Source organism: Molothrus aeneus, chromosome 3 (genome assembly GCF_037042795.1).
Source record: "Molothrus aeneus isolate 106 chromosome 3, BPBGC_Maene_1.0, whole genome shotgun sequence".
Lineage (NCBI taxonomy): Eukaryota > Metazoa > Chordata > Aves > Passeriformes > Icteridae > Molothrus > Molothrus aeneus.
In genome coordinates this window covers 57130670-57157979 of record NC_089648.1, presented here as the reverse complement: position 1 = coordinate 57157979, position 27310 = coordinate 57130670, and the positions used below count along the sequence as shown (strand labels likewise).

Below are 27310 nucleotides of genomic sequence, written 5' to 3'. Positions count from 1 at the left end.
CTTGCTTGTTGTAAAGGGAGTGGTTTGTTTTATTGTGTCTCTCACACCAAGTGAGCCTCAGTGAGTGATATTTCTAGGTGGCTTTAAAACTGGAACTTCAAAACCTCCCACAGAGCCCTGGATTTTACATTAGCGAGCTAGTGAGCAAAATGTTTTTTCCTCTGCTGAAAATGCAAGTAATTTAGATTACCAGAAGGTACAATTAAATTTTTGCTGGAAATCATGAAGATCCCAAGGAGATACCTAGTCTGTAGGAGAACAGTTTTCTAATTTTTTTTTGACAGTGATGGATTTTATCACCTCCAATCAGCCTACAGCAGTGTATTGCGGAGATCAAATTGGAAGCTAAAATTTCTTTTATGTACTTATGTATTGCAAATATGAGTGAAAACAGTGCATGTATTCATTGCTGCAATAGGAAAATATAGTTAACATACAGTTAGCAGATTCACAAAATTAAAAATACCATATGAATTATTTAACTAATGGTGCGCTTTGTCCCAGAATCTGGTGTTTATTATTTTGAGCTTTAGCAGGAAACAGAAGCAGTATCAATTGGGGAAACATTTCTTGGCCAAGCTGAGAACAGTATGGCTTTCTCATTTCAAAGTGGGGAACCTGGTTCTTTGGTTTCTTTGTTCCTAGTTAAGACTACTCCCCAAGCTATTTTAGCTGAACATTTAACCCACTAATGGAGCCTGGGGAAGTGCAGTTGGCAGCTGTTCATGGGATAATAATGAAACACACTGTTTAGTACAGCAAACCGCTGCTGTAAAGTGCGGGAAATATTTTATAGAGATCCCGGTGAGCAGAGCAGGATCCGCTTTAAGTTCTGCTGGAATGGGGGGGGGGGGCGCAAGAGGAAGTTGTGTTTCAAGTGAGAGTAACCAGCACTGCTTTGCTCCTGCAGGTGAAGAAGCCGTGTCCAGAGTCCGATGGTTCAGAGCCGCAGAATCCCAGGTATGGTGCTGGAGGGCCGACGCCGACTGACTGCGGTGCGGTGGCGGAGAGCGAGGCTGAGCTGGGCCGTGGATTTGTAGCACCAGAGCCATGGAGTTATATTTTGCAAAGAACGAATGGTTGGATCAGTTGTAATGGTTTTCACTCTAGAAAAGGGATTTTTCCCTTTTCCCTGTCAAAGATGCAGCCTAGAGTCTGGGTTGTTGAGTTTAGATGATGGCATAGCACTGAATGGTCACATTCAATTAAAAAACAATACCAACTCTTAAATAGTGTAGGGAAATCTGTGTGATCGGATCTCACTTTCTTCAGTTATCCCTTTACTGCATATCTGAGTCTTGAAGTTTATTGAAAATATAGTCTATTTCCATTGTGGAAAACTATTTATTTGGGAAAATTTGCCCCGCCAAAACTTCATTTTGTTTTCACATGTGAAAAACATGCTGTGTTCATAAGCTGGAAAGAAGCCGTACGTACATTCCTTTCCAGCACAGTCATTTCCAATATCATGTACATGGGGAAAAGGAAAAGGATTTAACTTCCATGTTCCACACATGTATATACCTGTATGGATAATTTTGAGCAAGTGAAGTAGTAGCTGTTTTAGATGTGCGTCTTCCTTGTGGTTAGTAAACTGGAGGATAGTTTTCTTCAATATTTAGTGAGTGCTCCTTGTCTTTGTCTTTCTTCTGTATAGAAGACTATTTCAGAAAGCTTCAGTGTCAGAAGCTTTCGTTGTGCGGGGAGAGCTACAAAATAAACCTGACATTTCACTAGCATTGTCACTAAAACTCAGAAAAGTTAAATAATTCAAGGTTTGTACCCCAAACCCATCCTTACCTATATCTTAACTATGTTCCTTAATTATTGCAGCAGGATCCTCTGGGGGTCACCTGCAGCATCCAAGGCCATTATAGTATCTGTGCCTTGAGCTGCACTATATACCATCTGAATTTCTTTGATTAGCTCATGTCTGTTATTAATATGTATTTTCATTTAGTGTGATTAGAACTGAAAAGGGATGAGATAGTTCAGTGTCCAAATATGCTTTCAGCATAGTCAGTAGCAGTTTTGACCAGGACTTCAGTGGAAACCCACTTTGCCCTTCAGTACTCGCAACTTCTAAATGAAAAACTTATCTGCTGTGCTGCTGCTTTGGATTAAAATTTATTATAAAGGTCAAATTCCTTCTGACTATTTTGACACCATGGAGAATCCCAGTGTAGCATAACACTCATATACAAGTGTGTAGTTTTAAGTGTTGTGATTGCCAAATGAGATTATTGTATCTCAAGCCTTTAAAATCTATGAATTCCAGACTGATGTTATTTCATCAAAGCATGATGAAAACAAACTGCAACAAACCTGAGGACCCTGAATGCAATGTAGTGTTACTATCTCTGCACATCAGGAAATTTCTTACAAGTTATAGTTAAATTCTTCATGCTGTGTCTGAGGAACAAGATACTTTTTTTTTCTCCTGAATGTGCAAGAGAACCCATGTTACAAATAGTTAATCTAGTAGTTTCATTTTTTGAAATGCATTTTCAAACAGAAATACTTTTCATTTTGAGCTCTGCAACCTCAGTTGGAGGTTATATCAGACAGAGTTGAAATTAGTGTTCCAAGCCCGAGCATATGCAGTGCTGTGTATACAGCCTGAAGTGGGATTTTTTGGTTGCAATGTGACTTTTGGTCTTAGAGGGGAATCTCTGACAGACCTTGGGCTGGAGCAGCACTAGAGGGCTCTGTGTGGCACATCACACTTCAGAGCCTGGAGCAAGGTAATTCTTCTCTAAACAAGGCTTAAGTGAAAACACTGCACATAAAATGAAACATCAGCATAAAAATGAATGCTGGAGACACACAGCCTTACAGAATAGCTCCTGGCTTGGGACCTAAGGCCAATATCATTCATTTATTTAGCTAGCTTTATAGTCTGTTAGTTTTGGATTTGAAACTATTACAATAAATGCAGATGGAAAGTGTTTTTACAGTAGGGAAGTAATTAAATTGGGTGTGGGAACTTTGTCAGGAGAATTCTTGGAGTGACATGTGTGTATCAGCAGATTCTTTGTCTTGCTTGGCCTGGGTTTGTCTTTTAGAAAGAAGCAGTCAAACTGCAGATGTGACTACTAAATTTTTAAGGGGTATACTAACCTATGCAGCATGTTAAAAAATGCTTTCCACAAGTGACCAGCTATACATGCAATAAAAATCAACCTTCCCGGCATTTATTTAGAGAAAATGCTTCTCATCTTAATGGACAAGTAACTTGCACAGAGGGAGAGGGATCTGTAGTTAAGAATTGAAGTTATGGTGAATAGGCGAGCTGTAAACACAAAAGGAAACATATGACTTGCCAATGTCACTGACAGATATTTTGATTCACAAACAACTTTGTCTTACAAATTCTGTCATAGTTTCTTGGGAGTTTTTTAATCAAGTCCCTATGAAGGAGTTCTGAATACTTCCTTTTATACCTAGGTGATGGCATTATACCTTACAGTGGTGGTGTTGTGGCTGTATCAATATTATGGCATTCTTTCTTCATAATTCTGTAGTAAAAGTCAAATTCACCCAGCAACCCTGGGTAGTTATCCAGTCATGCAAAATGCTTTCTGGGAATGTTGGTGTGCGATACAGAGGCAGTGAATACTTGGGACTTGCCAACTGTTCCACCACAAGTCTGGAGCAGGCAAGAGCAGCATGATGGGCCATTTTGACATGCTGGCCCTGTATCAAATTCACTGGCAAGGTTAGGGAGAGAAGTTCCTGTCTTCAGAGCCTACAGACATACGTTGCTCTTAATTTTCTTTCATGACAGGTGACTTTAAAATGGTATCAATCCCCAGTGTGCTGAACAGCTCCTTCATGAAATTCAATGTCATACAAGAATTGCTGAAGTCTAGTGCAGTGCTTGAAAATTAACTTGTTTGCAATTGTCAACAACCTTCCTTTTTACATAGGCAATAAAAAAGCCATTTTAATTCTAATAAGGAATAATTTTGTTTCCCTGAAACCTGTAAGCTACACTTAAAACCTCATACCATATGACCTGTGGAAATGCTAGAATATATGTTATTCTGAAGTCTGGTAAAATGCTAAATAGGAAGTCTGAGACTCCTGCTCCCACTCAGTAACTGCATATTCTATTTGGCCACACATCCCAGGGCAGCATCTTTCTTTGACATAGCAGTCTGCTTAATGAATGCATCTCTCCTACCCCCAAATCCTCCTTCTCATACCACCAGGCCTGCCAGAGATTCCACTGCAAGACAAAAGTCACATCTTTGACTTTTGGAACTGAGGCATGAGAGTAAGTATTGGTTTTTCTGGGCTATAAAATGAAATAGGGAGGAGAGAAATGAAATGAGGGAGTGGAAGTCATTGCAAATGGAAATTCAGCAGGGTCTTCTACTGTTGCCTCAAAGTTCACTGATTATAGGAAAAAAAAAATGTTTTTTTTTACCATCTGGAGAGGATGGAAGACTGCAGCAGAGTGAAGAGATTTTTCTGACAGTTTAAACACAGTTTCTTTTTTCCTGGAAAGGTAAAGGAAAATGGCTGAATATCTCATGTACTTTCCTTCTTAAAGCTATGATATTTATGTTGTGATGAAGCTATCTATAGGAAGAAAGGGAAAACTTGAAGGTTTTGATGAGTAGTTTTGTAAGTTAGGGATAAAAGCTGACAAAGCAACTTAGGAATACTTAGGATACATAGTGTCAAAAATACATTACTTGTGTATGTACAGAAGGGCAATGGATTTTTGTATTAGTAAGTTAAAATTAAGCCCCATAGAGCAGGAAGCCCTCCACTTTATTGCTTGATTTTTACTACAAACCTGTGTATCCAATATTTCCAGTAATATCCATTCTTCTTGACTTTTCCTTTACACACTTTAAAAAAATATCTAAAAGCAAAGTAAAAGGAAATTAACCCAGTTTTAAGTAAATCCTCCCATTTAAAACTTTATCAGATGCTGTAAGAAGAGTGTAAATCAGGGACACTACAGTTACTGCATTGATACTGGTTAGATGGGGTTTGTCCCTATGTGTTACCAAACTACAAATTCACCAGTGATGATCACTGGTGAATACTGAATCCTATGCACAGATCAAGTTGCCAGATAAAGCAGTTATCCAAAAAAGTGCACAGGGATTGTTTTATGTGTTTAAAAAGGCCTCCAATATTTCAATTCAGGGTGGGGTTTCAGTGAGGTTGCTAGCATAGATTGCAGCTGTTCATCAGATGATTGCTGTTCTGTTTTTCAACACCCATGCTTCTATGTGCGCCACAAAGTAAGATTTAAAATATATTAATTCCTGTTTCTGTTTCATTTTAAAAGTCTTTCTTAAAACTTTTGAATGAGAAGTAGGCTTTCACATTTTCTCACTGGTCTCATTTTGATACCTACTCATGGTTTTTAATTGATCAGGATACAGAGTGCACATGCACATCCAAAGACAATTATTATCATTAATGCATTCACCAGTAAATAGTATTGAATGTCAGTGAGAGCTACCACAGTTTTCCCATTCACTTCTCTTGACCAAAGTTTGTTTCTTCTGCAGTTTTGGGCTCACTGTTGTGAATGCAGTATTCACTGTGATCACTGGATCTGAGCTATGCTAATGCTGCATGCGTGCATTACCAAACTGTTTTCACAACCATTCATATACTCTAAAAAAATTAAAATAAAAGTAACATATATCTTCTGCATGTTATTCCAAACACCCATCTGCATCCAACAAACAACCATTGAACCATCATGTTTCATTCTTATAGGTTTCAGCTAAAATACACCTGAAATTTCTTCCACCAACTAATTCCCTCAACAAGACCTTAAGAATCTTATCTCAGAATGATCATGGTGATGGTTCATTCTTTTAGTCAGGCATTGGCTGGCCCGTATTTACCAGATCTAACACTGAGCCCAAATCCAGGCTTTACAGGCACCTGACAGATTCTGTGATGAAGTTTTCATGCCTTCTCCATGACTTTGCAAACTGGTGACTATCTGCATACGCATTCCTAGTAGAGTGGGATCAGCAGCACCTTGCCATTTATTTGCAGTTCAAGAGATGAATATCATTATTGTTACATAGTAAAGAGGAGTTGCAGTTGAGCTGCTGAGCAAGAAAAGCCAGCAATAGGTATGGAAATTGTGATTAAAGTTTCAGCAATTATAATACAAAAAATAAATAGTATTCGTTGCGCAGTGAAAATGAACAAACCAGTCTACCTGGCTTTCTTATGTGTTGTTTATACACATTAGGCTTCCTAATTTTTTTCTCATCCATGTCTTAGAAGCTTTTTTTAGAAGGTAAGGGTTTGTTGTCTTGTGAACAATATGTAGCTTATCTTGACCAGAGGATAATGCTTTTCTGAGTCAGAAGTGTAGCTCCACTGTATCCCATACTGAATAATCTGTAGATCATTATGACGTGATAAATGGCCTTCATTTGAGGAAATTAGTTATTGGTAGGACTCTGATTTAGACTTTGAAGGTGAGATTCCTCTCATCCTGAAGTAGACATGTAAGGTAGGAAATTTGGAAATGCCATTTGTTTGAACTTCATTCTATTGACACCTTACTGTTTCCCTCTTCCCCTGGGAAACCATGGAGACTCCACCAGCAATCACCTGTTGATCTGCTGATTTATTGTAAAACCAGGGAGATACACAATTTGACCAAAGGCAATGAAAGCATTTCTTTCAATTTTACAGATCAAGCATTTCTGCATAACCGGTCAATTCCAGAAGGGAATAACCTTTAAAAATAAGATTAATCTTTAGCCAGGGGAAAAGACTTTTTGACTAGCTTCTGGTATTTCTTGGACTTGGAGCATAGTATAAGGAGAAACAGCAAAACAAATTTTCTATGAAAAGACAGGATAATTAAATTGAAAGATTGTCACAAGTAATTTTGGAGACTAGAAGAAAAACTAGTCAACAAGAGGCATGGTATATGCCAGAGTATAGCATTCATGTCAGTGAGGCCACTACAGTTACAAGCAATTCACCTAAGAGAAATGTTTGGCAGGATCAAGCCCAAACTACTCAGTCAAGACAGTGACTGACAAAAAACATACAACAATTTTCCAATTTTAAAATAACTTCATTGTGGAATAAGATTTCTCATAAAGACTACATTCTGGGACAGACAGACTTAGCTTGAAGAGAATGTTTTATACAAATCTGGTACTTATTAGAGTTTTGTGCTCTCATTTAGTCTGCATGCCACTTAGGCAGTTGGAATCAATCAAAGTGTTTGGGAGATGATTCTTCACATACGTGTAACTGAGTGATACACAGCAACCATGACAATTGCACTATGGTTTCTGCAAGGAGTAGTGCCTTGCTATGTGACTTTTATTGTCAGGCATGTAGTTTTCAGGCAATTCAAGTCTCTCCTTTTTTTTTAGATCAGTCTGTGTGGTGTCTCTCTGCCTTCTGAGCATTGATGTTCTCATGCTTTAAATTTAAAAATATCACTCTTCTGATTACCCAAGGCCTATTGAAGCTGGTCACTGTCTGCCCGTCAGGTTTTGTTGGCTCAGGATCAAACCCCCAAAGAGTTCTAAAAATGTATATGATATGTTTACAGAAATTGCAACAATCTATTTAGAGTGCAAATACATGGTAACTGATGACATCACAGGGAAGTATTTTAATGGTTTATATTAACAGATCCCTGTGGCTTATAACAATAAAAGTAATGTATTTTTTTATATTTCATGTCTGTTAAAAATTCCTGAGGTTTTTTGTTAATATTGGACATAACATGTTTTCTGTGATATTAATAATAATTTATCCCTGTGATCCCAAGCCAGATCATGTCACTGTTAAGGTCTCCATTAACCTGAATCAGTGATGGGTCAGAATTCAGAATGAATGAAAGCAACAAAACCTAAGGGATTTTTTTGTCTGTTTGTTTGTGTTTATTTTTGGGGTTTTGTTTGGTTTTGGGGTTTTGTTTGTTTGTTTTTATCACTACATTGAAAAACTGGATAAACAAGATTCTAACAGAAGTATTAGTGGAAGTAATCTGGAGATTTTGAAGATCAAAGTGCCTTGTGATTTTTGAGTTTGCTAAAGAGAGCAGGATTTCTGGATTAATTAATGTATCCATCAAACTTTCATAATTGTTGAATCTGCAGGAATATCTTAGGGTAAATACTGATTTTGGGTGAAAGAAGATAACCTAGGATTACACCTACAAATGTTTTTGCTTGATCCAGTAGTCTCTTAGAGCCTTATCCTAAAATTTTAACTGGATTTTGAGCCGTAAAATAAGCGTGTTTGTTCTTCTTACGTGTGCAGCACATGTAATAACAATGAGAAGGAGCTCTGTTTCTTTCTCCTGTGGTCTATTTTTTGCTCTGTCATATCACGTTACAGCAGTACACAGGAGAACTAATTCAGACTCTGTTCCAACTTCTTTGACTCTTGTATACTCTAAATATATTTTACCATTGGTGAGCCTGAATAGTAAAAGTATTTGATTCCACCTACTTTGCACTTCAAATATAGCTGAAAAAATTCTGAGAAGAATGTAGACAATAAAAAGAAAATGCCCATTGAGATCTAAATCTCCTGTTCTGAGATTGGTTGGCTTTTTACATTAATCACATTTTTTCTCAGATATTTTTAAGTGTAATTTCTTGGCTAGATGTTTCACATTTTAAATGTTGTCAGCCAGTCCCATGTACTCAGTAAACAGTTAACTAACACCACTCAGTTATTATACTGTGCTCATATTTACCATACCAGAATTTACCTCTTTGCCATCCTACTAGGCCCTGATCAGTCATTAGAGAAAAAATAAGTAGGAAATAAAAATAGAATTGTCATAGTTTATGCCCAGCAAGCAACCAAGCTCCACGCAACTTCACCCTCCACACACCCACCCCAGTGGAATGGGGAGAAGAATCAAATGTAAAACTTGTAGCTTGAGATAAAACTTTGTAATAATTGAAACAAAGTAAAATATCTAATTATAGTAAATAATAGTAAAAAGGAAAAAAAAGTGCAAGTAAGTGATGTGCAATAGAGTTCCTCACTGTTTGCTGACTAATGGCAGACCCCGTCCCAGAACTCAGATAATCCCCACTTCTGGGTAATTCCTCCAGTTCGTAAGATGGACATGGTATTCCATGGTGTGGAATATCCCTTTGGCCCATTCAGGTCATCTGTCCCAGCCATGCTTCCTCCCAGCCTTTTTTGCATACCTCCTCACTGGCAGAGCATGAGACACAAAAGAAAAAGGTCCCTGACTTAGGATAAACACGACTTACCAAAACCAAAACATTCTCGTGCTGAATCCAAAACAGCGCTGCTACAGCTACTGAGAAGAAATTAACTCTATCACAGCTAAGGACAAGAATGAACAAAAAAAAAATCCAGATAAAAAGAGACCACATGCAAATAAGGTGATTGAGACCACATGTAAATAAGGTAACTGCAAGTTTACTTTCTTTTTTCCTACCACCTACATCTTCCACACATAACACAAATGCATGTTAAGCCTGCTGTCATATTTTGGGCTTTGCCTCCCCTCCTTATGTTAAGACAGTCTTATCAGAGAGCAGTTCTGTGCCTCAGCTCCCTCCACACTCAGCTTAGTCTGAGCACCAGTCAGTGTTGTTCTCCTCTGGGAACAGAAGTCAGAGGACCCAGATGACAAAGAGGGAAAGAGGCTCCTCCATAAGCAGCATCTGGCTCTTTGTCAGATTTGTCAAGCACTTCTGCTAATGGGTTTGGATTTGCCCAGGGGTCTTTTATGTGGTTACATTGCAGATGGTCTGTCTGTTCTATCTTCTCCTTTTGAACACTTTTATTTAAAAAAACCCCAAACTGATAAGGTTCTTTATAGGTCTCACAAGATGCCTGTGCAGGCTCCTTTCTGTTAGTCATTTCAAAGCTTTCCATATATCCAAATGTGTGTCTTGAGTTTTGTTGGCAATTCTGGACTTAGTTCTCCAGTTTAGCTGCCAAGTGATATAATTTACTGTGTTCTGAGTTCGTATTATTGTCAAATTTCTTTGAGAATTTCTTAATGTCATTTGTAGAGCAGAAGTAACTTTACCTCCTCTTAAAAGCATGAAATATACTTGCCTTCCACTAGCCATCCACCTTTGAAAACATAAGTTTAAATCTGGTTTTGGTTAAATGTGAAAATTAGCATGATGGTCTCAATCTAATTCACTGGGGATTTGTGTCTGCCATTTAAGAGAGGCCCAGGACTGAAGCAACAAGTCTGTGGGAAGGTATGTTTGGCAGAGCTATGGAGAAACGCACATGCAGTGCCCAAATAAATAAAGCAATTCCACGGATCAACTTTTTAACAGAATTATTTATTGTGTGGCGCGAGTGCAGAAGAGGGCAGAGAGGGAGGACATCCTGTTTGGTGAATTCCGTTTAAGTTCTGTTTCAATGTACAACTAAATCTCTGTCACTTTACTTTTTAAGGGGTTTGGGATTTTATTTGCTTTTCAGCGTAGAAGTAATTGGCAGGTGACTAGACATAAGATCATGTTTTATTCCTATGTTATTTCAGGCTTATGTCTTATTTTCCTTCTAATTATGTAGATTAAATTAAATAGAAAATAAACCCCTGTGCTCTCAAAGATGTAGTGCTTTTCATGACTTTCTCAAAATAGTACCAGAGAAGCACTTTCATCCCTCTTTAGCATTTCATTATTATACCATGTTTCCCAACAGCAATATTTTAACGTTTGCTGAGAAACAAGAATAAATGTATTATAAAAAGCAGTCATGTTATTATGAACATCTCACGCTCTGCCCTGTCTCACAAACCAGGTTCTTGGGCAACCAGTGGGGAACCTGTGCTAAATGCAGTAAAGTTACAATCTTGCATCCAAAGTATGGATGTGGGTGGACATAACCAACAGCACTGCAGGGCTTGTTTCCTTTACCTTGTTTTTCCCTTAGTACTTGGACAGAGGTGGACATCTAATGATTTTAAAAGGCTAAGCATTATGTCAGAAGTCTTGGTGAGGTCCAACCATTTGGTGTAAGCCATGTTTTGAACAGAGGGAGCTCTAAAGGAGGGTAGCCAGCAGAGAGGCTGGTTCCCAGGGCTGCTGTGTGTGTGCTGGGGCAGCGAGGGCAGCAGTGGTGGCTCTGCCAGTGCCCCACTCCTGTGGCTCTGGCCAGGCAGGCAGGTATGCCCTGGCCTGGGGGCTGGCTTATCAGCATGCAGGCTGAGCTGGAAATGGAGGTGTTACAGATTTGCAGCTGCTACCTGCCCCTTCTTGTGGCCCAAGGGGATAATTCAGGGGAGGGGAACTGTGCCCCAGAGTTCTCAGTGACACGTATTTATTAACTCTTAGAAAAATCACCTACTTCACCCCAAATGAAAAAGGTGTGTATGCTTTAAGTTTCAAATTATAAAATAAGTTGGGGAAATCAAACAGCAAAGCAAAATGAAGTGTAGTCATTTTATATCAGTTGTGAAGAACAGCCAGCATCAGTGCATTTATCAGAGCATCATTCTCTCTCTTGCTCAGGATAATGGAATTTGTTTTGAGTGTAATTAGTTATGTAAAATTATTTTAGGTTCTTCCAGGCAATAAGGTCATCCTGGGCAAAATGACAAGGGATGTGTGTGTGGCACACCTAGTGTACCTTGCCATGCAGAATGGCTGTGCCCAGCTACCCCTTACAGTGGTCAGATGCTGAAGCAGTTAAGGCATCAGGCTGTCAGCAAGTTGCATATATTTGTTTTATATTCTAAACCAAACTTATTGTTGGGACTGCGATTAGAGAACAGAAATAATTGCTTTTGACACAAACTGTTTTGGAGCCAAACATAATGTGCTCCACATGAGGTAAACTACAGAATATTTGTCTTGGGAGCCAAGATTCAGATCAGGTTTAACTTATAAGGGGAACTTCACTGTTAAAAGTGAGATGTGTTAATGTTTCCCACGTTAAGACTGCTTGCCAGTAATTCTCTGTATATTGTATTTACCAAGAGAAGTTTCAGAATGTTTGCATTAAAATATGAATAGAGCATGAAAACTACAAGTTTTTGGCAACTCCTGTATTCTACCTAGTCTGTCATCATAACTCATCCTTTCTGGAAGCTGATGAAGTTCTTGCCAGGCCCCTGTACTGGTGGCTAAAGAAATTACATTGAAGTGAGGTATGGTCACTCTTCATACAGCACAACTGAAAGAGGTTTTTTGCTTTGGACATTCCCTGGTGAAGAAGAACCATGTTACAATAACTAGTTTGAAATATAACAGACATCTCAATTTAGGGTGAGTCACAACCCACCCGTTGCTCTTTTTTTAAATGAAAATATGAGTTCGCACTTACATCATGCTGTCCAGGCTCCACTGAAGCCAACAGCAAAATTCCCAGCCCTTCATCTCTGATTTCCCAATTTTATATTTGCTTAAATATTGTCTGACATGAATACAGTTGACATTATTATATTTAAATTCATAATATTATGACTGCAATAAGCAGTGTCATTTTGAAGGCTGTGTTTTACAGAAGACAGATTAGCAACAGACTAGTAATTGGCAGAGCAGATCATCTCCACATTCCTCTGTATATATGAGAAACAGTCTGTTGCTCAAATCAGACTCAAAACCACCAAAGAAGGACTTTGTGAGATCTTCTGTCATTGGGTTTGTTACCTGTTCCTTATGTCCACCTGCCAGAGATGTGGAAGGGAGTCTGAAATTTCCAGCAGATTTTTCAGATGTGACTCTGAGCAGTCGTTGTACAGAAGTAGTGGCACAGGGGGGAAGGCCACAGGCTTGCTGTTTGCATTCCAGCCATCTCCACAGAAGTGTTTGTTGCTTGTTTATGACACAGCACATCATGTTGTCAGAACCACAGCATTTGCAAGTGCCTGTCACATCTGGAAGTGATCAGAAGCTGTTGGGTGAACTAATCTTTGAAAATGTCGCCCTGTGATCCAAAGACTTTCATTTAGATCTTATGTATCTGTAAACTGGTAGTTTATATTTCATGTAAGTTGGATACTTGACAGCTCCCCATGGAACTGTGTTGTCATTATCACTTTTGATTTGCTTAAATACTCACATAAGGACTTCAAAACTTACTTTAATGTTTTGGGTTTTTTGTTTGTTTGTTTTTGTTAAGTGGCACGTGCCTGTGTATCTTTATGTGTTTTCCATTCACATACCCAGGCTTGGGATGGTCTCTACGTGGAGTCAAAGAATTGACCACCCAGCCCCTCATTCTGCTATTCCTTCAGGCCCTTGACACTCACTGGTTTAGATGTTCTCTCTCTGGCTCCTGGAGTGGTTTTCTCCAACCAGCTGCCTTTTTCCTTGAGAAGATGGGAATTATCTATTCAGACACCACATTGCCTTTTTCCAGATACTTCCTCCAGTAATTGGAGTGTAAACCCTGAGCTAAAATTGTATCCCATCAAAACTGTGGCTGTCACATTAGGATAGCCCAGAAAAGATTTCAGAAAGGCTGGGACCCAGCTGGCCAGAAGGTATTGTTCAGCATAGCTTTGCCTTTTGTGTGTACATTAGTCTATTATATCAGAATGGAACAGTTTCCCATATAAAACTATTATTTGCTTTCATCAACTCAAACCTATTTTAAACTTGAGAGTGGAGACATGATGTGGAATAGGAGCATATGGAAAAAAGCATCTCCTGTTACTTACTTTTTCAGTGTCAGCCTATTTCCCTACTCTGAATCTGTGTTTTGTAATTGAACAAATCTCCTGAGCATAGAGCGTGTGAGCTGGAAGTTTATGCTGTGGTAAATAACTTAGTAAGTTCCACTCCCCCTGATTTGTCTTGATTTTTATTTATTTATTTATTTTAATTATTGTTGGCTTTGGAGAAGTCAGCTACATGTCCAACAGGAGAGTGCAGAAATGGCTCCTAGGTATTCTATGTTTTATCCAAAAGTGTGGAAATCTGAATTAATTTTGCATTGTATTCTAATTGTGACAGGGAGATGACATTCATTCCCAATAAAAGTCAGAAAGCAGTGAAAAATTATTGTAATGTGGATTTGTGGCTGACTGAACTGCACTAGAATAGACAGTTTTCTGTGGTTTTCTGGAAACCACATTAAATGACATTAAACTGAAATAAAATGTCTCAGTCAATCAGAAACAAGGGGAGCCATGCAGTTACTGGCTTTTAAGCAAATAATAGTTTCAGCAATTATGTAGCACAACAATCCAAGTTGTCTAAATTAATTGGTGTGTTTAATCATCATAAGAGCAAAGCTAAACTTCTCACTTTCAGACACAAGAAGAAAATTCCAGTTTTTCTTTTCCGACTAAAATAAGCTTGAATTTTTAAGCAATTATCTTTCACAGTATTTAGTCATATCTTCTCACTAGAGTCAGAAAGAACAAATACATATATCCTTTTCAGTAAAAAAATTTTTATCAGCTTATTACTAAAGCAGTAGCCATACTAGATTAACAAAATCTTCAACCTTTGGCAATTGTTCCTGCCGTGAGAAAAGAGGGAAGCATAGATTTAATAAAGACAAAAAATATCTGACACCTAATTGTTAGGAAGCACGGAGAAGCTCAAGGTGGCACAGGGTCACAAGAAGGGAGGGTGATAGCAAAATCTTAACTGGGGAAATGGGAAAGGGGGCTGGGGAAGATGCTGCAGTGCTGTTCAAAGAAATGTCTTTTTCTTTAGCTGTGAATGGCGTAAGGGGGCAAGCGACAATGCCGGCCTTTGTCACCAAACCTGCTCACCCACTTTCTCAGCCGAGCCCTCTGCATCAAGTGCATCCCAGGCACTGACACTGTCTGCCGGTCAGACAGCTCCTGTAAAGTAATACTGTCTGCAGGAGGGTTTTTTCTCCTGGTATTAGGTTTGAATAGCCAGGTGAAGAACAATAGGCAGGAAAGCAAAACTGAGATACAATCACGACTTGTGCCCTTTTATACCCCAAAGAATTACCTAAGGAGTCCCGTCCTCTGTAAGACAAGCAGTTTATTCGAGATCGAAAAAGCTCTTAAACAAAATCAGGCACTTTTGGATTTTCCTCAAATTATTGTTCCTCTCCACAGTGCAGTTATTGCAATATCTGGATATGGGTTCTTTTCCTGTGAGCTTGAACTCACGTGCTGGGAAGCTGCACGGTGATATTCAAACTTGTAATGAGTAGTCCATAGAGAGTCTAGTACAGCTCTTACTTCATACTTACAGTTTTGCAAAGCTCAACCTTGTGATATTTTTATTTTTTTATTACCTATGTGGAATTCCTTAACATGGTAGAAAGACTTGGATGTTTTAATTCTTTGTTTCACTAAGGTTCCCTCTCTTTGGTACCCTCTGTCTGACATTGGTTGTAGATTGATGGGAGTATTTTTATTCTTGGAATATGAATGTGACTTTACTTTTGCCTCTTTCCATTACTTTTTTAATGTGAATGTTGACACTCTACTTACAAACACATAAGAAACAGAAATTATACAGCTATAATCCACCTCCTATCCCCAAATGATTGCAAAAAGGTAAGCACTTGTTTTCTGTATTGCTAAAAAAAAAAGTAATAAAATAAAACTCTGAGGAGCATTTGCTGGCTTTATCAATGTAACATTACATTATTTTACTGCTTCTTAGCATTGTGTTGTTTTACAAGTTAAGAAAGGAGGCCTCAAGGAGAGCAAGAAGGAGGTCTTGCTAGTGTCCAGTACTATTATTTGTTTTTAAATCTGGCAGGTTTTCAGAACTTGTGTGTTGGAGGAGCAGCTTTTGGGATATTGTGCCTAGAATAGCAAAAGTTCTGCTATTTTGGCCATCTACTAAGCTTAAGATCTATAGGTGGGTTTGATGAGCCAGGGTAAACAAGAGGGGTAGTTGTCTCAATGGAATAGATTTATTTCATTGGTTGTGCTCTTCCTTCCTTACCTTTTACACTGACAAAAAAAGTGAAAAATACTGCCACAAACAGTGCAAAAGCATCTGGAAAAGAAAATATTGACTTTTATTTTGGGGTTGATGAAACGATTGGAAATATTACTCATTTAAAGAGGATTTTTGGCTGTGTGTTTTGTTGCATTATTGGTGGAGGTCTTCTGTGGAAAGTTGTTGGGAAGTTTTTTGTTGTGTATACACTTAAATGCGTGTTTTTGTGTATATTGAGCACCAAATAATTATTATAAGGTTGGATGTGTCTGTGTGTCAGTGTACATGAATTTGTATACAATTGTATATTCTCTGGCAACCTGTCCATCATCCAGAATCTCTCTCTCTTCACCTTCTTTCTTAATGCCCTCTATAGCCTTTGAAGGGTTGATGTAACTTCTTTTTAATTGCATTATTTACAGTTCTTGTAGGTGCAAGTAAACATGAAAAATATCTGGTCTAACTATGAATGTAATTTAAAAGAAAAACAAAACAAAAACCCCAAAACAGTGGGGGAAAAAGCCTTTATAATTGTGGTGTTATCTAAATTATTGATTGTTTTAAACTTTTTTGAGGATTTTATGAGATTGGACAAATGACATTTGTGTATGTGCATCCATTTTCATTGTTTTTGTCAGAATAAAGGCTTGTATGATCTAGTTCAGATTGCATATTAAGGAGAGATGAGTTCACTTGTCCTGTTCAGAACATGGCTGAAAGCTCTGCCTAAAAAAAAACTATGCAGGAAATGGAAAAAAAAATAATCTACTTGTCTTCAAAACAGTGTAGTTGGTCTGAGAGCTGAGCTGATACTGGTAGGAAACAGATTTAGCCAAGTTTGAACAGTTCTGTTATCTAACTTTCGTATTGCACTAAAATTTAATTTGAAATAAAGGGAAAGTTTGCTTAATCTCAGAACCTCCAGGGTAGCTGATAACTTAAATGGACAAGACTCCACGTTTCTGTGAGAAAGTATGGAGTATTTAAGAATTTGTGTTACAATAGGAGGGATACTAGAAAAACAGGGGTGAAGCTAATCTAAAAATAATAGTAATAATAATAGTAGTAGTAGTAGTAGTAATAAAAACAATAATATCCATTTTTGCCTCTGTGAGGTTTCATGAGATTCTACTAAAGAGATGTATGTGGTGAATTTCCTAGCAAAGAATTTTTAATATTTTAAAAATTTTTGCTATGATTATTTACAAACTAAATTAAATTATTCAATTTTAAATAGCCTCCATCTAGTCCTTCTTTCAGTTCTCCTCTAATTTGGATTTGCTTCAAATTCTGCACAAAGGAAATGGTATTTGTAAAATGTTCTGGTTAGGCTGAGATTTGAAGTACTTTGTTTTCATGTTAGAATATTTATTCTTTTATAAATAAGAGGAGAGGAGAAGAGAGGAGAGGAGAGGAGAGGAGAGGAGAGGAGAGGAGAGGAGAGGAGAGGAGAGGAGAGATAAATTATTTCATACTTTTGATCTTGTTGGTAAAAAAAGTTTGAACTCAATTATGAAGCAAAAAATTCACATTTTAAAACATCACCTCTTTCAAGAAAATTATATAAATATGTTCTACTTGTAGAATTAATAAATAGTCAATGGAGTTACAAGCTGGGGAGGGACCCAGCTCTAAGTCCACCTTAATAATAGTTAAACTGGAAATGCAGATGGATAACACAGTAATAGCAACCCCGATTTTCTGAAAATAGATTTTATGTCTGCAGTGCACAAATGAATATGTGATTGTAATGAAGGGAGGGAAAAAAAAAGAATTTTAAAAACAACTGTAGAAGCAAGGCTTGGGCTTTTTGCCTTTAAAACAACACAAGTGAAAGCTGCACAGAAATGGAGAGATGCAGTTGTCACATGGCCCAATCATAATTAGTCCTACTTACCCCTTCTGGGCAAGGTTGGGTGGTCTGGGGTGGGGCACAAGTTCTCTTTGTCCACACTTGTAAAGATGGGACAGAAGAGGGTGGAATTTCTCTCTTTGGATGCTGTTCCTTAATCTACTTCTGAGCATAGGCTTGAAACCCTTGAAAAGATTTAACCTCAAGCTGGGGAACAGAATATGCTCTAATGGGGAAGGCTCAGAATCCCCACACGGATTCTCAAACCTTCCTCAGTTGGGTAGGGTTGTCCACAGATTGGAGTTAAAGCCCACTGAGATCTGGGAGACTGATCTGTGAAATGGGATGTTTTAGAGACTTTTCCAGTAAGCCTCTGAAATGATCCACTAAGCATGTGCAAATACCAACTTTCAAAGGCTTTAAGCACAGCCAAAGCAGAATAAAAGATGAATGTGTCTTGCCAGGTTTCAGGTTTTGGCTCAGAAGCTGGGAATAATGCAAATCTTCTTCAAACAGTCAAGAGATAATTAAAACTTATTCTTATCCAATCCATTTCCTGACAAAATGCATCTTTTTATAAAAAGTAGAATTTTACTTAATTATTCTAAAAATAGCAGTTTGAGATATTGCAGGAGGGATAAAACTAAAGCTCAATTATGTGCGTGGCAGAGAAACAAAAGACGTAAAATAAAATTGTACAGTGTAGTTTTTTAAGGACCTTTAACAATAAACTTTATTCCACCTAAACTGGAACACACTGCATTTACTAGAAAGCGGTCTTTAATAAATAGCTGCAGAAACTCAGAAGTATTAATTACTCCTTCAGAGATTCCTTTTAAACTTTTTTTTAGTGCAGGAAAGCACATACTGAACCTGAACCTGCTTCTGATTAAGTCAGTGAAAGCAGGACTCTGATAAACATTTAGTTTGACAAAATGAATTCAAGATGTTGGAATTATTTTGTCCATTTTACTAAACATTTTTCCTGAATCCTGCATTCACTGGAAGATAAGATTTTACTAAGTCTGTTACATCTTCCTGAGAAGTCTTTAGGCTAAAGGTAAACTAAATATATCCAGAAAAGTGAATTGAATTATATGTGTTACACAGAAGGCAACATGTGCACTTCTGTAAATAAATCACATAGGGATATATTAAAGTAATCCCTGTACTTGTTCACACAGGATGGAGCACCCAGGATAGTACAATGTATACACATGGTTTTGTGAAAATTTTATTGGTTTGGATATCCTTTTTATTCTGAATAGACTACCAATAAGTACAAGATGTCTTTTACTCCCGCAGAAAAAAGTCTATTTGTGAAGGCACTATTTAAAAATACTTTTAGTTAATTAACTCGCCATGTCTGTGGATGGGATGTCTTTTTTGTTACAGAAAATAAATTAGGACGATAAAAATACTTCTCTGCACAGAAGCTTTCATGCTTGTTTGGAACAAAACGTATTCATTTTACAAAATTTGATTGATTATATTCTTTGCCAAGAAAATGAGAGTTAGTGGACTTAGTTTTCTGATGAAAAAAAGATCTGATTTGATTAAGAAAACCTGATTCATTTGACTGTGAAAAGTCCTTAAAATAGATACTTCTTAAAAAGACTAGGTAGGTGAACCAGTGATTTTGCTTCTAAAATGCTGCTGAAGTGTTTGCATCTGTGGCAATGATGTATGCCTGTCTGAAAAGAAATTGTTGTAACCTTCTTGCAAATAAGGGGAAAAACACATGTGTGAACTTTCCAAGCTGGAACTGCCCATTAGGTATCTGTGTGCTGATCATACTTCAAGAGGAAATCATGATATTTAAAACTGCCAAGTGAACACGTGGGGAACATTACGCTGTGTATGCGATGAAACACGCATTGTTTATTTTGTGTAGCATTCTTCTGCTCCCTTAAATACATACAAGATGGAAACCTATAGGCTTTTTTTAACCTTTAGCTGTTTTACTTGTACAGAAACTGCTAAACAAAACCTGGCAGACTTGTAAACAACCTGAGTTCATTTTATTTCATCTAACACTGATCACATTTCCAGTAGACAACAAATAAAATGCACTGCTGACAGATGCGTAGAAATGTATATACAATTAGATGAAGAAATTGTGTTCAATGCAGTTCAAATCTCATCTTATGCCTTTTCATTTTCTTGAATATGGCTGTAAAATCCCTACCTGCTGATGCATGGCCAGCAGCAATATCAGTTTTTTCCTGCTCATTCAGAGTGCTTCTGGGCAGGCTATCCTACCAATGGCTTAGCCAGAGCATCTTATTGTTGACTGAGGCATTTACTTGAGTAAATGGGATTCTTTGCTTCATGTGGCTTTGGGTAAAGCTTCCATTTATTTTCCCAGTTGAGATACAGTATTTCCTACATTTTCTCAAATATATTCAAGACACGAAAGCTCCGAATCTCTGTCTTGGGTTAAATTAATGTAATGTGAGGGATTAAATCATCCAGGAGATCAGCAGAATTAGGAGTATAAAAGCCAGATAATTTCATTTTCTGGAGGGGAAAAAATCCAGTTTCAGCCAGCAGACCCATATTTGATGGAAAGGTACTGGGGTTTTGTTTGTTTTTCCACAGAGCAGGATCTGTGGAGCACAGAAGATAGGCAGTTTCAAAGTGAAACTTGAAATAAATTCTTATGATGTTGGGTATTACCCTTAATGATTTGCCATTGATTGTCCTGGTCAGAATATGAATACCTGGGAGCTATTGTTGTTACTGAACCATTCCAACTGTTCATCTCTTTCCTCTCCATCTCAGCCTTCTACCATGTAATAGGCCTTTCACATCCTCTGTAAGTCAATCTTTCTGTTGGCCTTTGGAGTACACATATGGTAGATCATTCTCTTGTTACACATGGGCTGGCAACTTTGCGCATATATAGGAAAATTGTTTCTGCGGGGGAAAAAAATCTGTGTAATTAATATATAAATGAAGAAGGAGTGGGTGAGCACAGACTGCAAATTGGATTGCAATTACCAGTCTAACAAGAAATGTTCCTTGTCTGCTCTGTCTTTGTCTGAGAAAGGCAGATCTGTTGTCACTGCATGAAAGACATCTACAGGCCCCCAGTGTATCTGTGAGGCTGGAATTCATGGCAGCCTAAATCCACCTGAAATTTTGCAAGCTTCCCAGAAATTATGCAGAAGAAAACAAGTATCAAGAGATCCAAGAAGAATAGACACATTTGTAGGAGTGAAGAATTTTCCAGATGTACACAAAAGTTCTGTTCATTCCCTTGTATGGGCTGTTCCTGTAATTCAGTGTGGATGCAGTAACTGCTGGTGGTTGGAATACAGACAATGAGAGTTAGAAGTTCTGTTTCAGCTTTCTTATGCACAAACTCTGTGCTGTGTTTCAGGGGAAGTTTCATAAGCCCGTGTCACTTCATAATATCTAAAAGAAATATCTAAAAAAGATAATGGCCCTGTTGCTGTTAACTACTTTCCTAGGTTTGGTAAAAAGCAAAGATGTCAAAGGGACCTGCACTGATTTGTTAATCTGGATGCATTGCAAACCCTCCATATTAAAAAAAAAAAGTTATTATAGAAAAAGCAGATTATTTTAGACACTATCACAATGCATTAATACTGCCACCTTGTTTTTTAACAGGTCTATGGAAATGCAGGATCTAGCCAGTCCTCATAACCTTGTTGGAAGTAGTGATGCACCAGGTAGTTCCAAATTGGATAAATCTAATCTCAGTAGCACTTCAGTCACAACAAATGGAACAGGAGGTAAGTATAAGACACAGCTGGCACAGAGAAAGTTTTGGCTAGTTTTTAGTCGTAGGCATTTTTACCATAATTTCAAGAATAACCGTATACCTGTTTATAAATTCAGCAAGAATGATGAAAAATTGACAGTCATACAAGTGTAAAGTTCTAATTCCAACATCACTTCTTTGATTTGCACCAACTAAAGTAAGAGGCAGAACTGAAACAAGGTGCAAAGATGAAATAAGGAAAATTTTTGAATGGTTGATTTGAACACAGCATTACATTTGCTTATACCTGTTGGTAACTTACAAAATGAATTGTATTTTCAGTGTCATACTTCCTTGATGAGTAATAATTTACTCTTATACCCTGAGTTACTTGCATTTATGTTAAATTAAAATCACTATCAAGAGAAGTGCATCATAATTAGACTTAGGAAATATAGAAGGTTTTTTTGCTGATGAATTTCATTTCTTGGGAGGTAATGAAAGTTTGTAATAAAGGGATTGTTTGTTTTCCTCAGCAGTAACTGGTCACTACAGTATCACCTACTGCTGTAGGTGATACTGTAGTAGTGCCATGCAACTACAATACAGATATTCCTATGCTTTCAGATAACCAATCCTACCATAGCGGTGGGGGGCAGGGTGCCACATTCTGAGGTGCAGTCCATGAATGTGACACCAGGGAAATGAGTCAAGCTAGAGTTCCTTCTTTACAATTTATACATTACTGTCTATTTTAACAGTTGGTACTAAGAAATTTTTTTTTGGTTTGTTCTTTCTGGCCACAAGGTACAGCATTTTATTCACTTACTCTATTTAAATAAAAGTCTGTCAATGTTAATAACAAGTGGATGTGCCTGGGAGGGTAACTGAGCTCTGCAAAGAAGGGCTGAACCATATTTTTAAACAGAATCCTTATTCCAGCATAAAAAGAAGAGAAAACGTCAAGCATGCTATTAAAGAACACTAGTAACTGGATGCCTCTATATTATACAATGTGCATAAATAAACCAGTTAAAATAATACCGATAAAACCAATACAGTTCTGTTAAAAGGCTTGACTTAAAGTGCCAAAACACTGCTTTGCCTTGAAGACTATTCATTTACACTGAACAGACATTGGAAGAATGAACTGTTGTACCATTGTTGTTCTCAGGAGACAACATGACTGTGTTAAATACTGCAGACTGGTTGCTGAGTTGCAGTACTCCCTCCTCTGCAACAAGTATGAGAGAGCCTGGTACAGTGCATGCGTGTGTGGTGTGTCCCCATGACTGCTGTGTGACATCTCTCTCCATTTGCTCTGGTCTTCTCTTATGCAGTTTGAACTCACTTCTCATGGGGTTCCCCCTCACCCCGAGCATTTTTTCCCTACCCTTTCTCAAAGGCTTTTCCCACAGCCAGAAAACTGTTAGGAAGTTGCTACAAGCAGTTATCTTACAATGCTCTGAAAGTAATTTGATGAGCAAGGAGAATTTAACCCGCTTATAATTAGCTTAGCTGTCTACATGCTCTGAGTGACTGGGATTGTCTCGTGGTGTTCAGCATTGCTGGGAAGTGCCAGTAGTCAGCATTGGTGGAAATCAGACCGATGGAATTTTCACAGAATGCCCATTTACTTTTCTTTTGTTTTTAAGTAAAACATTGCATGATTACCTGAGCTCAAGTCAAGGTTGACAGTATTGTTCTTACTCCTACTAAGGCTTTCATTATTAATCAAAGCTTATGTCTAATGGGCTGCCACATGTAACTTGCCACTTTACAAAATTTTGGCCAAATTTTCCAAGCTGTTGTTTTCACTTATGAGTTTCCTGACATGTATTATTAATTGTCAGAAGTTGTAAGGATTAATAATAACTCTGTATGTGACATCGTTACATTACATATGGGATTAATCATAGATGTAAACATGCCTCACTAGGTTTCTCTACAAGTCATTACAAAGGTGCTTAAGTTGTGCAAGTTTGTACTAAAGTTAGGAAGACTTCAAAAACTCGTCCTTTTAAAAAATCCCTCAGAATCAGCTTGGCAATCGTAAAACATATATGCAAAGAAAATTTACCAAAAAAAAAAAAAAGTTGACTTGAGCACAAAAGATCATTTGCACTAGAATAAGTTTTTCCATGTGACTGCTGCTGCTGCTGAATTACAAGATTTTAAGTTTAAGGAAGACTGAGATAACTTAAACTGTCACCTCTTTTAACTGTTCAGCACGTTCAGGTAAATGTGGAAGGTAACAAAGTACTAATTATTAGTAGCGAGGAAATACAATGTGTTAGATTTTCCATAGGCAGTAGACTATTTAGAATTGTGCTTCTGGTTGAGTATATTCCCAGGAAAACTCTTAAGGCCTGCTAAAAGAAAGAGGAAAGTCATTCCTATGATAAGCTGCGTGGTTTATTGTTCTACACGAGCTTTTAAAATCAGATTTGTTTGCTGTAACTTCTGTTGCACTTGCTTGTCCTCCTTCATGCATAGTATTAGCACTGCTTGCCCCTAAAACTCTGCATTAGTTTTCAGTCCTTAACATAGAGGAATGCTTTAGAGAAAATAAAAAAGTGGTCGCAGAATAGCAGTCATTTTGATCTGCTAAGTCCTTTCATCAAGGTCTATTGTAGAAGCTGTTGCTTGTTGGGAGCTGTATTCTGAGTTAGCCTTAAAATAATGAAGTTTGGATGAGATCCCTGGGGGCCATTTGGGCCAAGAACTGCTCAGAGCAGAGCCAACATCACTGTTAGATCATGTCGCTCAAGGCAGCATTGAATTTTCCTCCTACATCTAATTGGATTTTTCCCTTAGTGCAGCTTGTGTCTGTTCCCACCTGTTGTTTCCCAGGGCACCTTTTGAGGTGAGTGTGCCTTTGTTCTTTATCATCTTTGCACCTTCCCATTAGATAGCTGCAGGCAGCAATTAGCTCTCCCCTCAGCCTCCTCTTCCTAGGACAGAACAAGCCCAGCTTCTTGGGTCTCCTTGTACACCACGTGCCCCAGCACCTGATGATGTTTGTAGCTCTGCTCTGTCACTGTGTTGTCATGGTCTAAGCCCAGTTGGCAACTAGGCAGCACGGAGCTGCTTGCTCTATCCCATCTGAAAGCAGAACATGGGCAGTCTTCACTGCTAGCAGCACTCAAATGTATTTCCAGTTAGAGGTTGCTTTTTATTTTATTTTCACTCTTTTAATACATTAAACAAAAAAAAAATAGTTCTCTTAAACTGATGTTAGAATATTTTCTTTTTCCTTTGTTAGCTTTATGCTTTTTCTCTTCTATATTTAATGACATACAGCATAAAGAAAAATAGGTAGTAGTAAAAATTTCCAGCTACACTGAGAAAGGACCTTGATGAATTCCTTACTGTCATGAAATCTGAATGCAAAAAAGTAGAACTGTTTAAAGTCAAGCACATATAAAAACAATTTCTATAGGTATTTTCCAACAAAACTCAGTGCCAATATAATGTTTTTCCTCAAGTTAAGTACAGGAGAGAGTTTCTTTTATTTTAGATTATTTTCTTGACAGGGAAAGAAAAAAGATTGTGTCTATTCATGCTGATGGCAGTGCAGTGCAGCTGGTATTAACCAGAACTAGAGACACAATTCTAAAGTAAACATTTCAATTAATGACTGACGTTTTTGTTAAATATAACAGTTAAACACATACTGACTTCTTGGATGCAGTACTGAACATTTGTGGCTGACTATGTATAATAGTGAAATACCTTCTTAGGCAGAAAGAGATAAAGGTACTAAAAAGTACTTTTTTTTCTTGTAGGTAGATGTCCAGACTTTGCAGAAGTGCATAGAGGCATCCGTATGTAGTAATCAGCAAATAAATTAATTTACATACTTTTGATACTTCAGGCAACCATACACGTTCCACGTGATTGAGAGGTTTAATGGAAACCATCATTTTGTGACAAATGGCCCTTGAACTTTTTCTTGATATGTGTTTTATTGATATGATGAAAATAAAATCACATCCTTCTCAAATAATTATAGAAATGGGAATGACTCATTACTCTATTGGTCTTAAGAATTACTTTTTTTCATTTTGGGTTGTTTTTGTCACAGCTTATTTTTTTTTTAATTGAAAAGATAATAGCTAGCAAAATTAGGAGTGCATAACAACTTGCAAAAATGTGGCTAAAATTCTTCCCTAATGATTCCATATTGAATTAATATCCCACTGCTTGCAGGGAGACTATTTAGTAGTTTTAACTACTATTTATGGTAGTTTTATGAAAGAGAAACAATAATGAAAATAAGTTTACATTCAAAAGACACACATTCAAAAAGCTTTTAATTTGAGACAGCAGATGGAAAGATACAACTGTATGACTGAAACCAGAAGGTGCTTCTTGGTTTGTTTGGCACCGGTAATGCTGCAGGGCACTCTAGCAGTCACAGAGACAAATGCATCCCAATTTCTCCTGCTTGATCCAAACAGGTGTCCCTCTGACTTCAGCCCAGGTCACTTGTACAGTTGTAGGCATCAACAGCATCCCATGTGACTACCTGAAGTAAGATCCACTGGGCAGTGTGAGTGCAAATGAGATGTGATTTTGTTGGAGAGGTAGCTCACACAGGGCTTGTCACAGGCAGCTTTACTGGTAGCTGTGCAATTTCTAAAGAACAGCTCATGGTGCTCACAGACACAGGGCAGAATAAAATGGGTCTGTAGGTGTTGTCCTGAACATTTTTCCCATGAGGAAACTAAACCCTTTATTTGTCTCATGCACTGCCTTTTCCTCTGCAGACTGTATGAGGGATGGTGGGCTTGAGGGCAGCTCAGGTCATACTTGGAATCAACCTCTGGAAGCACCTCTCTGTCTCAGCTAAACATAAAGGGAGATCAGTGGGCACTTTTTATACGCTTGATTTAGGTGACTTGAGTCTGTGCCACAATTTTTAAATACATTGCCAGCTCAGGACATGAAATTCCCCCCTTTCCCTTGCTGTTGCCAGTGCAGTCAAACGTGGCTGCAGTGATGTTGACAGATGAGAGCTTTGGTCAGCTTAGCTGAGACCTCTCAGAGGCATCAGGTAACGAGCTGGCAGAGAACGCCTCTCCTTGGCCTGTATTAGACCTGCTGGGGGGCTCTGCCAGGCTGGCTGTCACAGCAAAGGCTTCTTCACAAATCCCAGGCTGTGCCCTTGGAATTTGGATACCTGGCAGGCCACTGTGGTGGTTACTTGTGCAGGTCTTCATTGCCTCTTCACTCTGTGGCCCTGGGCACCAGCCTGTGATATCTAGAAGCATGTGATGAGTGTCCATGCCCAGCCCTTCATGAAGAAATTCTGTTAATATGTTGAGGCTTCCACATTTGCCAGTCAGACAGGCTAATAGGAGCTGCAGCACATTCTTTACTGCTGTTTCTTACCACATCAACTGGATAGATGGTTCCCAAATTCCATTACAAAAATCCATGCCAAATGTTCTGTCCAGGTAACATACTTAATTACAGAAATCTGTATTGCTTCTGTGGTGCTTTTTGTGCTTTCGGTTACAGCTTGGATGGTAAGACTGCATGATGATCCCTAAGAAATAAAATTGAGTTCAGATTAGACTAAACTGTTTGGTAACCTCTGATTAAGAAGCTGACTTGTCATGGCTGTCATTTGTGTCCTACTCTAGTTCTTTGGCTTTTTTTTCTTTCAAACTTTTCTCTTCAGTTATGAAAAATTGCTTGTTGGTGGCCTAACTCAAAAAGACCCCCACAGACTGCAAAAGGGGAAGGGGAAAGGTAACATGCTGGCACTGTGAAAGTAATTTCCTTTTGTATTATCATGAAACCAAATTATAATTGTTTTACTTGTCAGGCAAAACTATTTTTGTT

At 38.0% G+C, this 27310-nt stretch overlaps 1 protein-coding gene across 1 annotated transcript in view; it reads left to right on the top strand.

Annotated features, from left to right (window-relative positions):
• EYA4 (EYA transcriptional coactivator and phosphatase 4) overlaps positions 1-27310 on the top strand; it is a 137974-nt gene that overhangs the window by 72553 nt on the left and 38111 nt on the right. Inside the window, exons 3-4 of the mRNA XM_066546996.1 lie at positions 911-960; positions 21364-21488. Of these exons, the coding sequence (XP_066403093.1) occupies positions 911-960; positions 21364-21488 (175 nt within the window). The remainder of the gene's footprint in view (positions 1-910; positions 961-21363; positions 21489-27310) is intronic.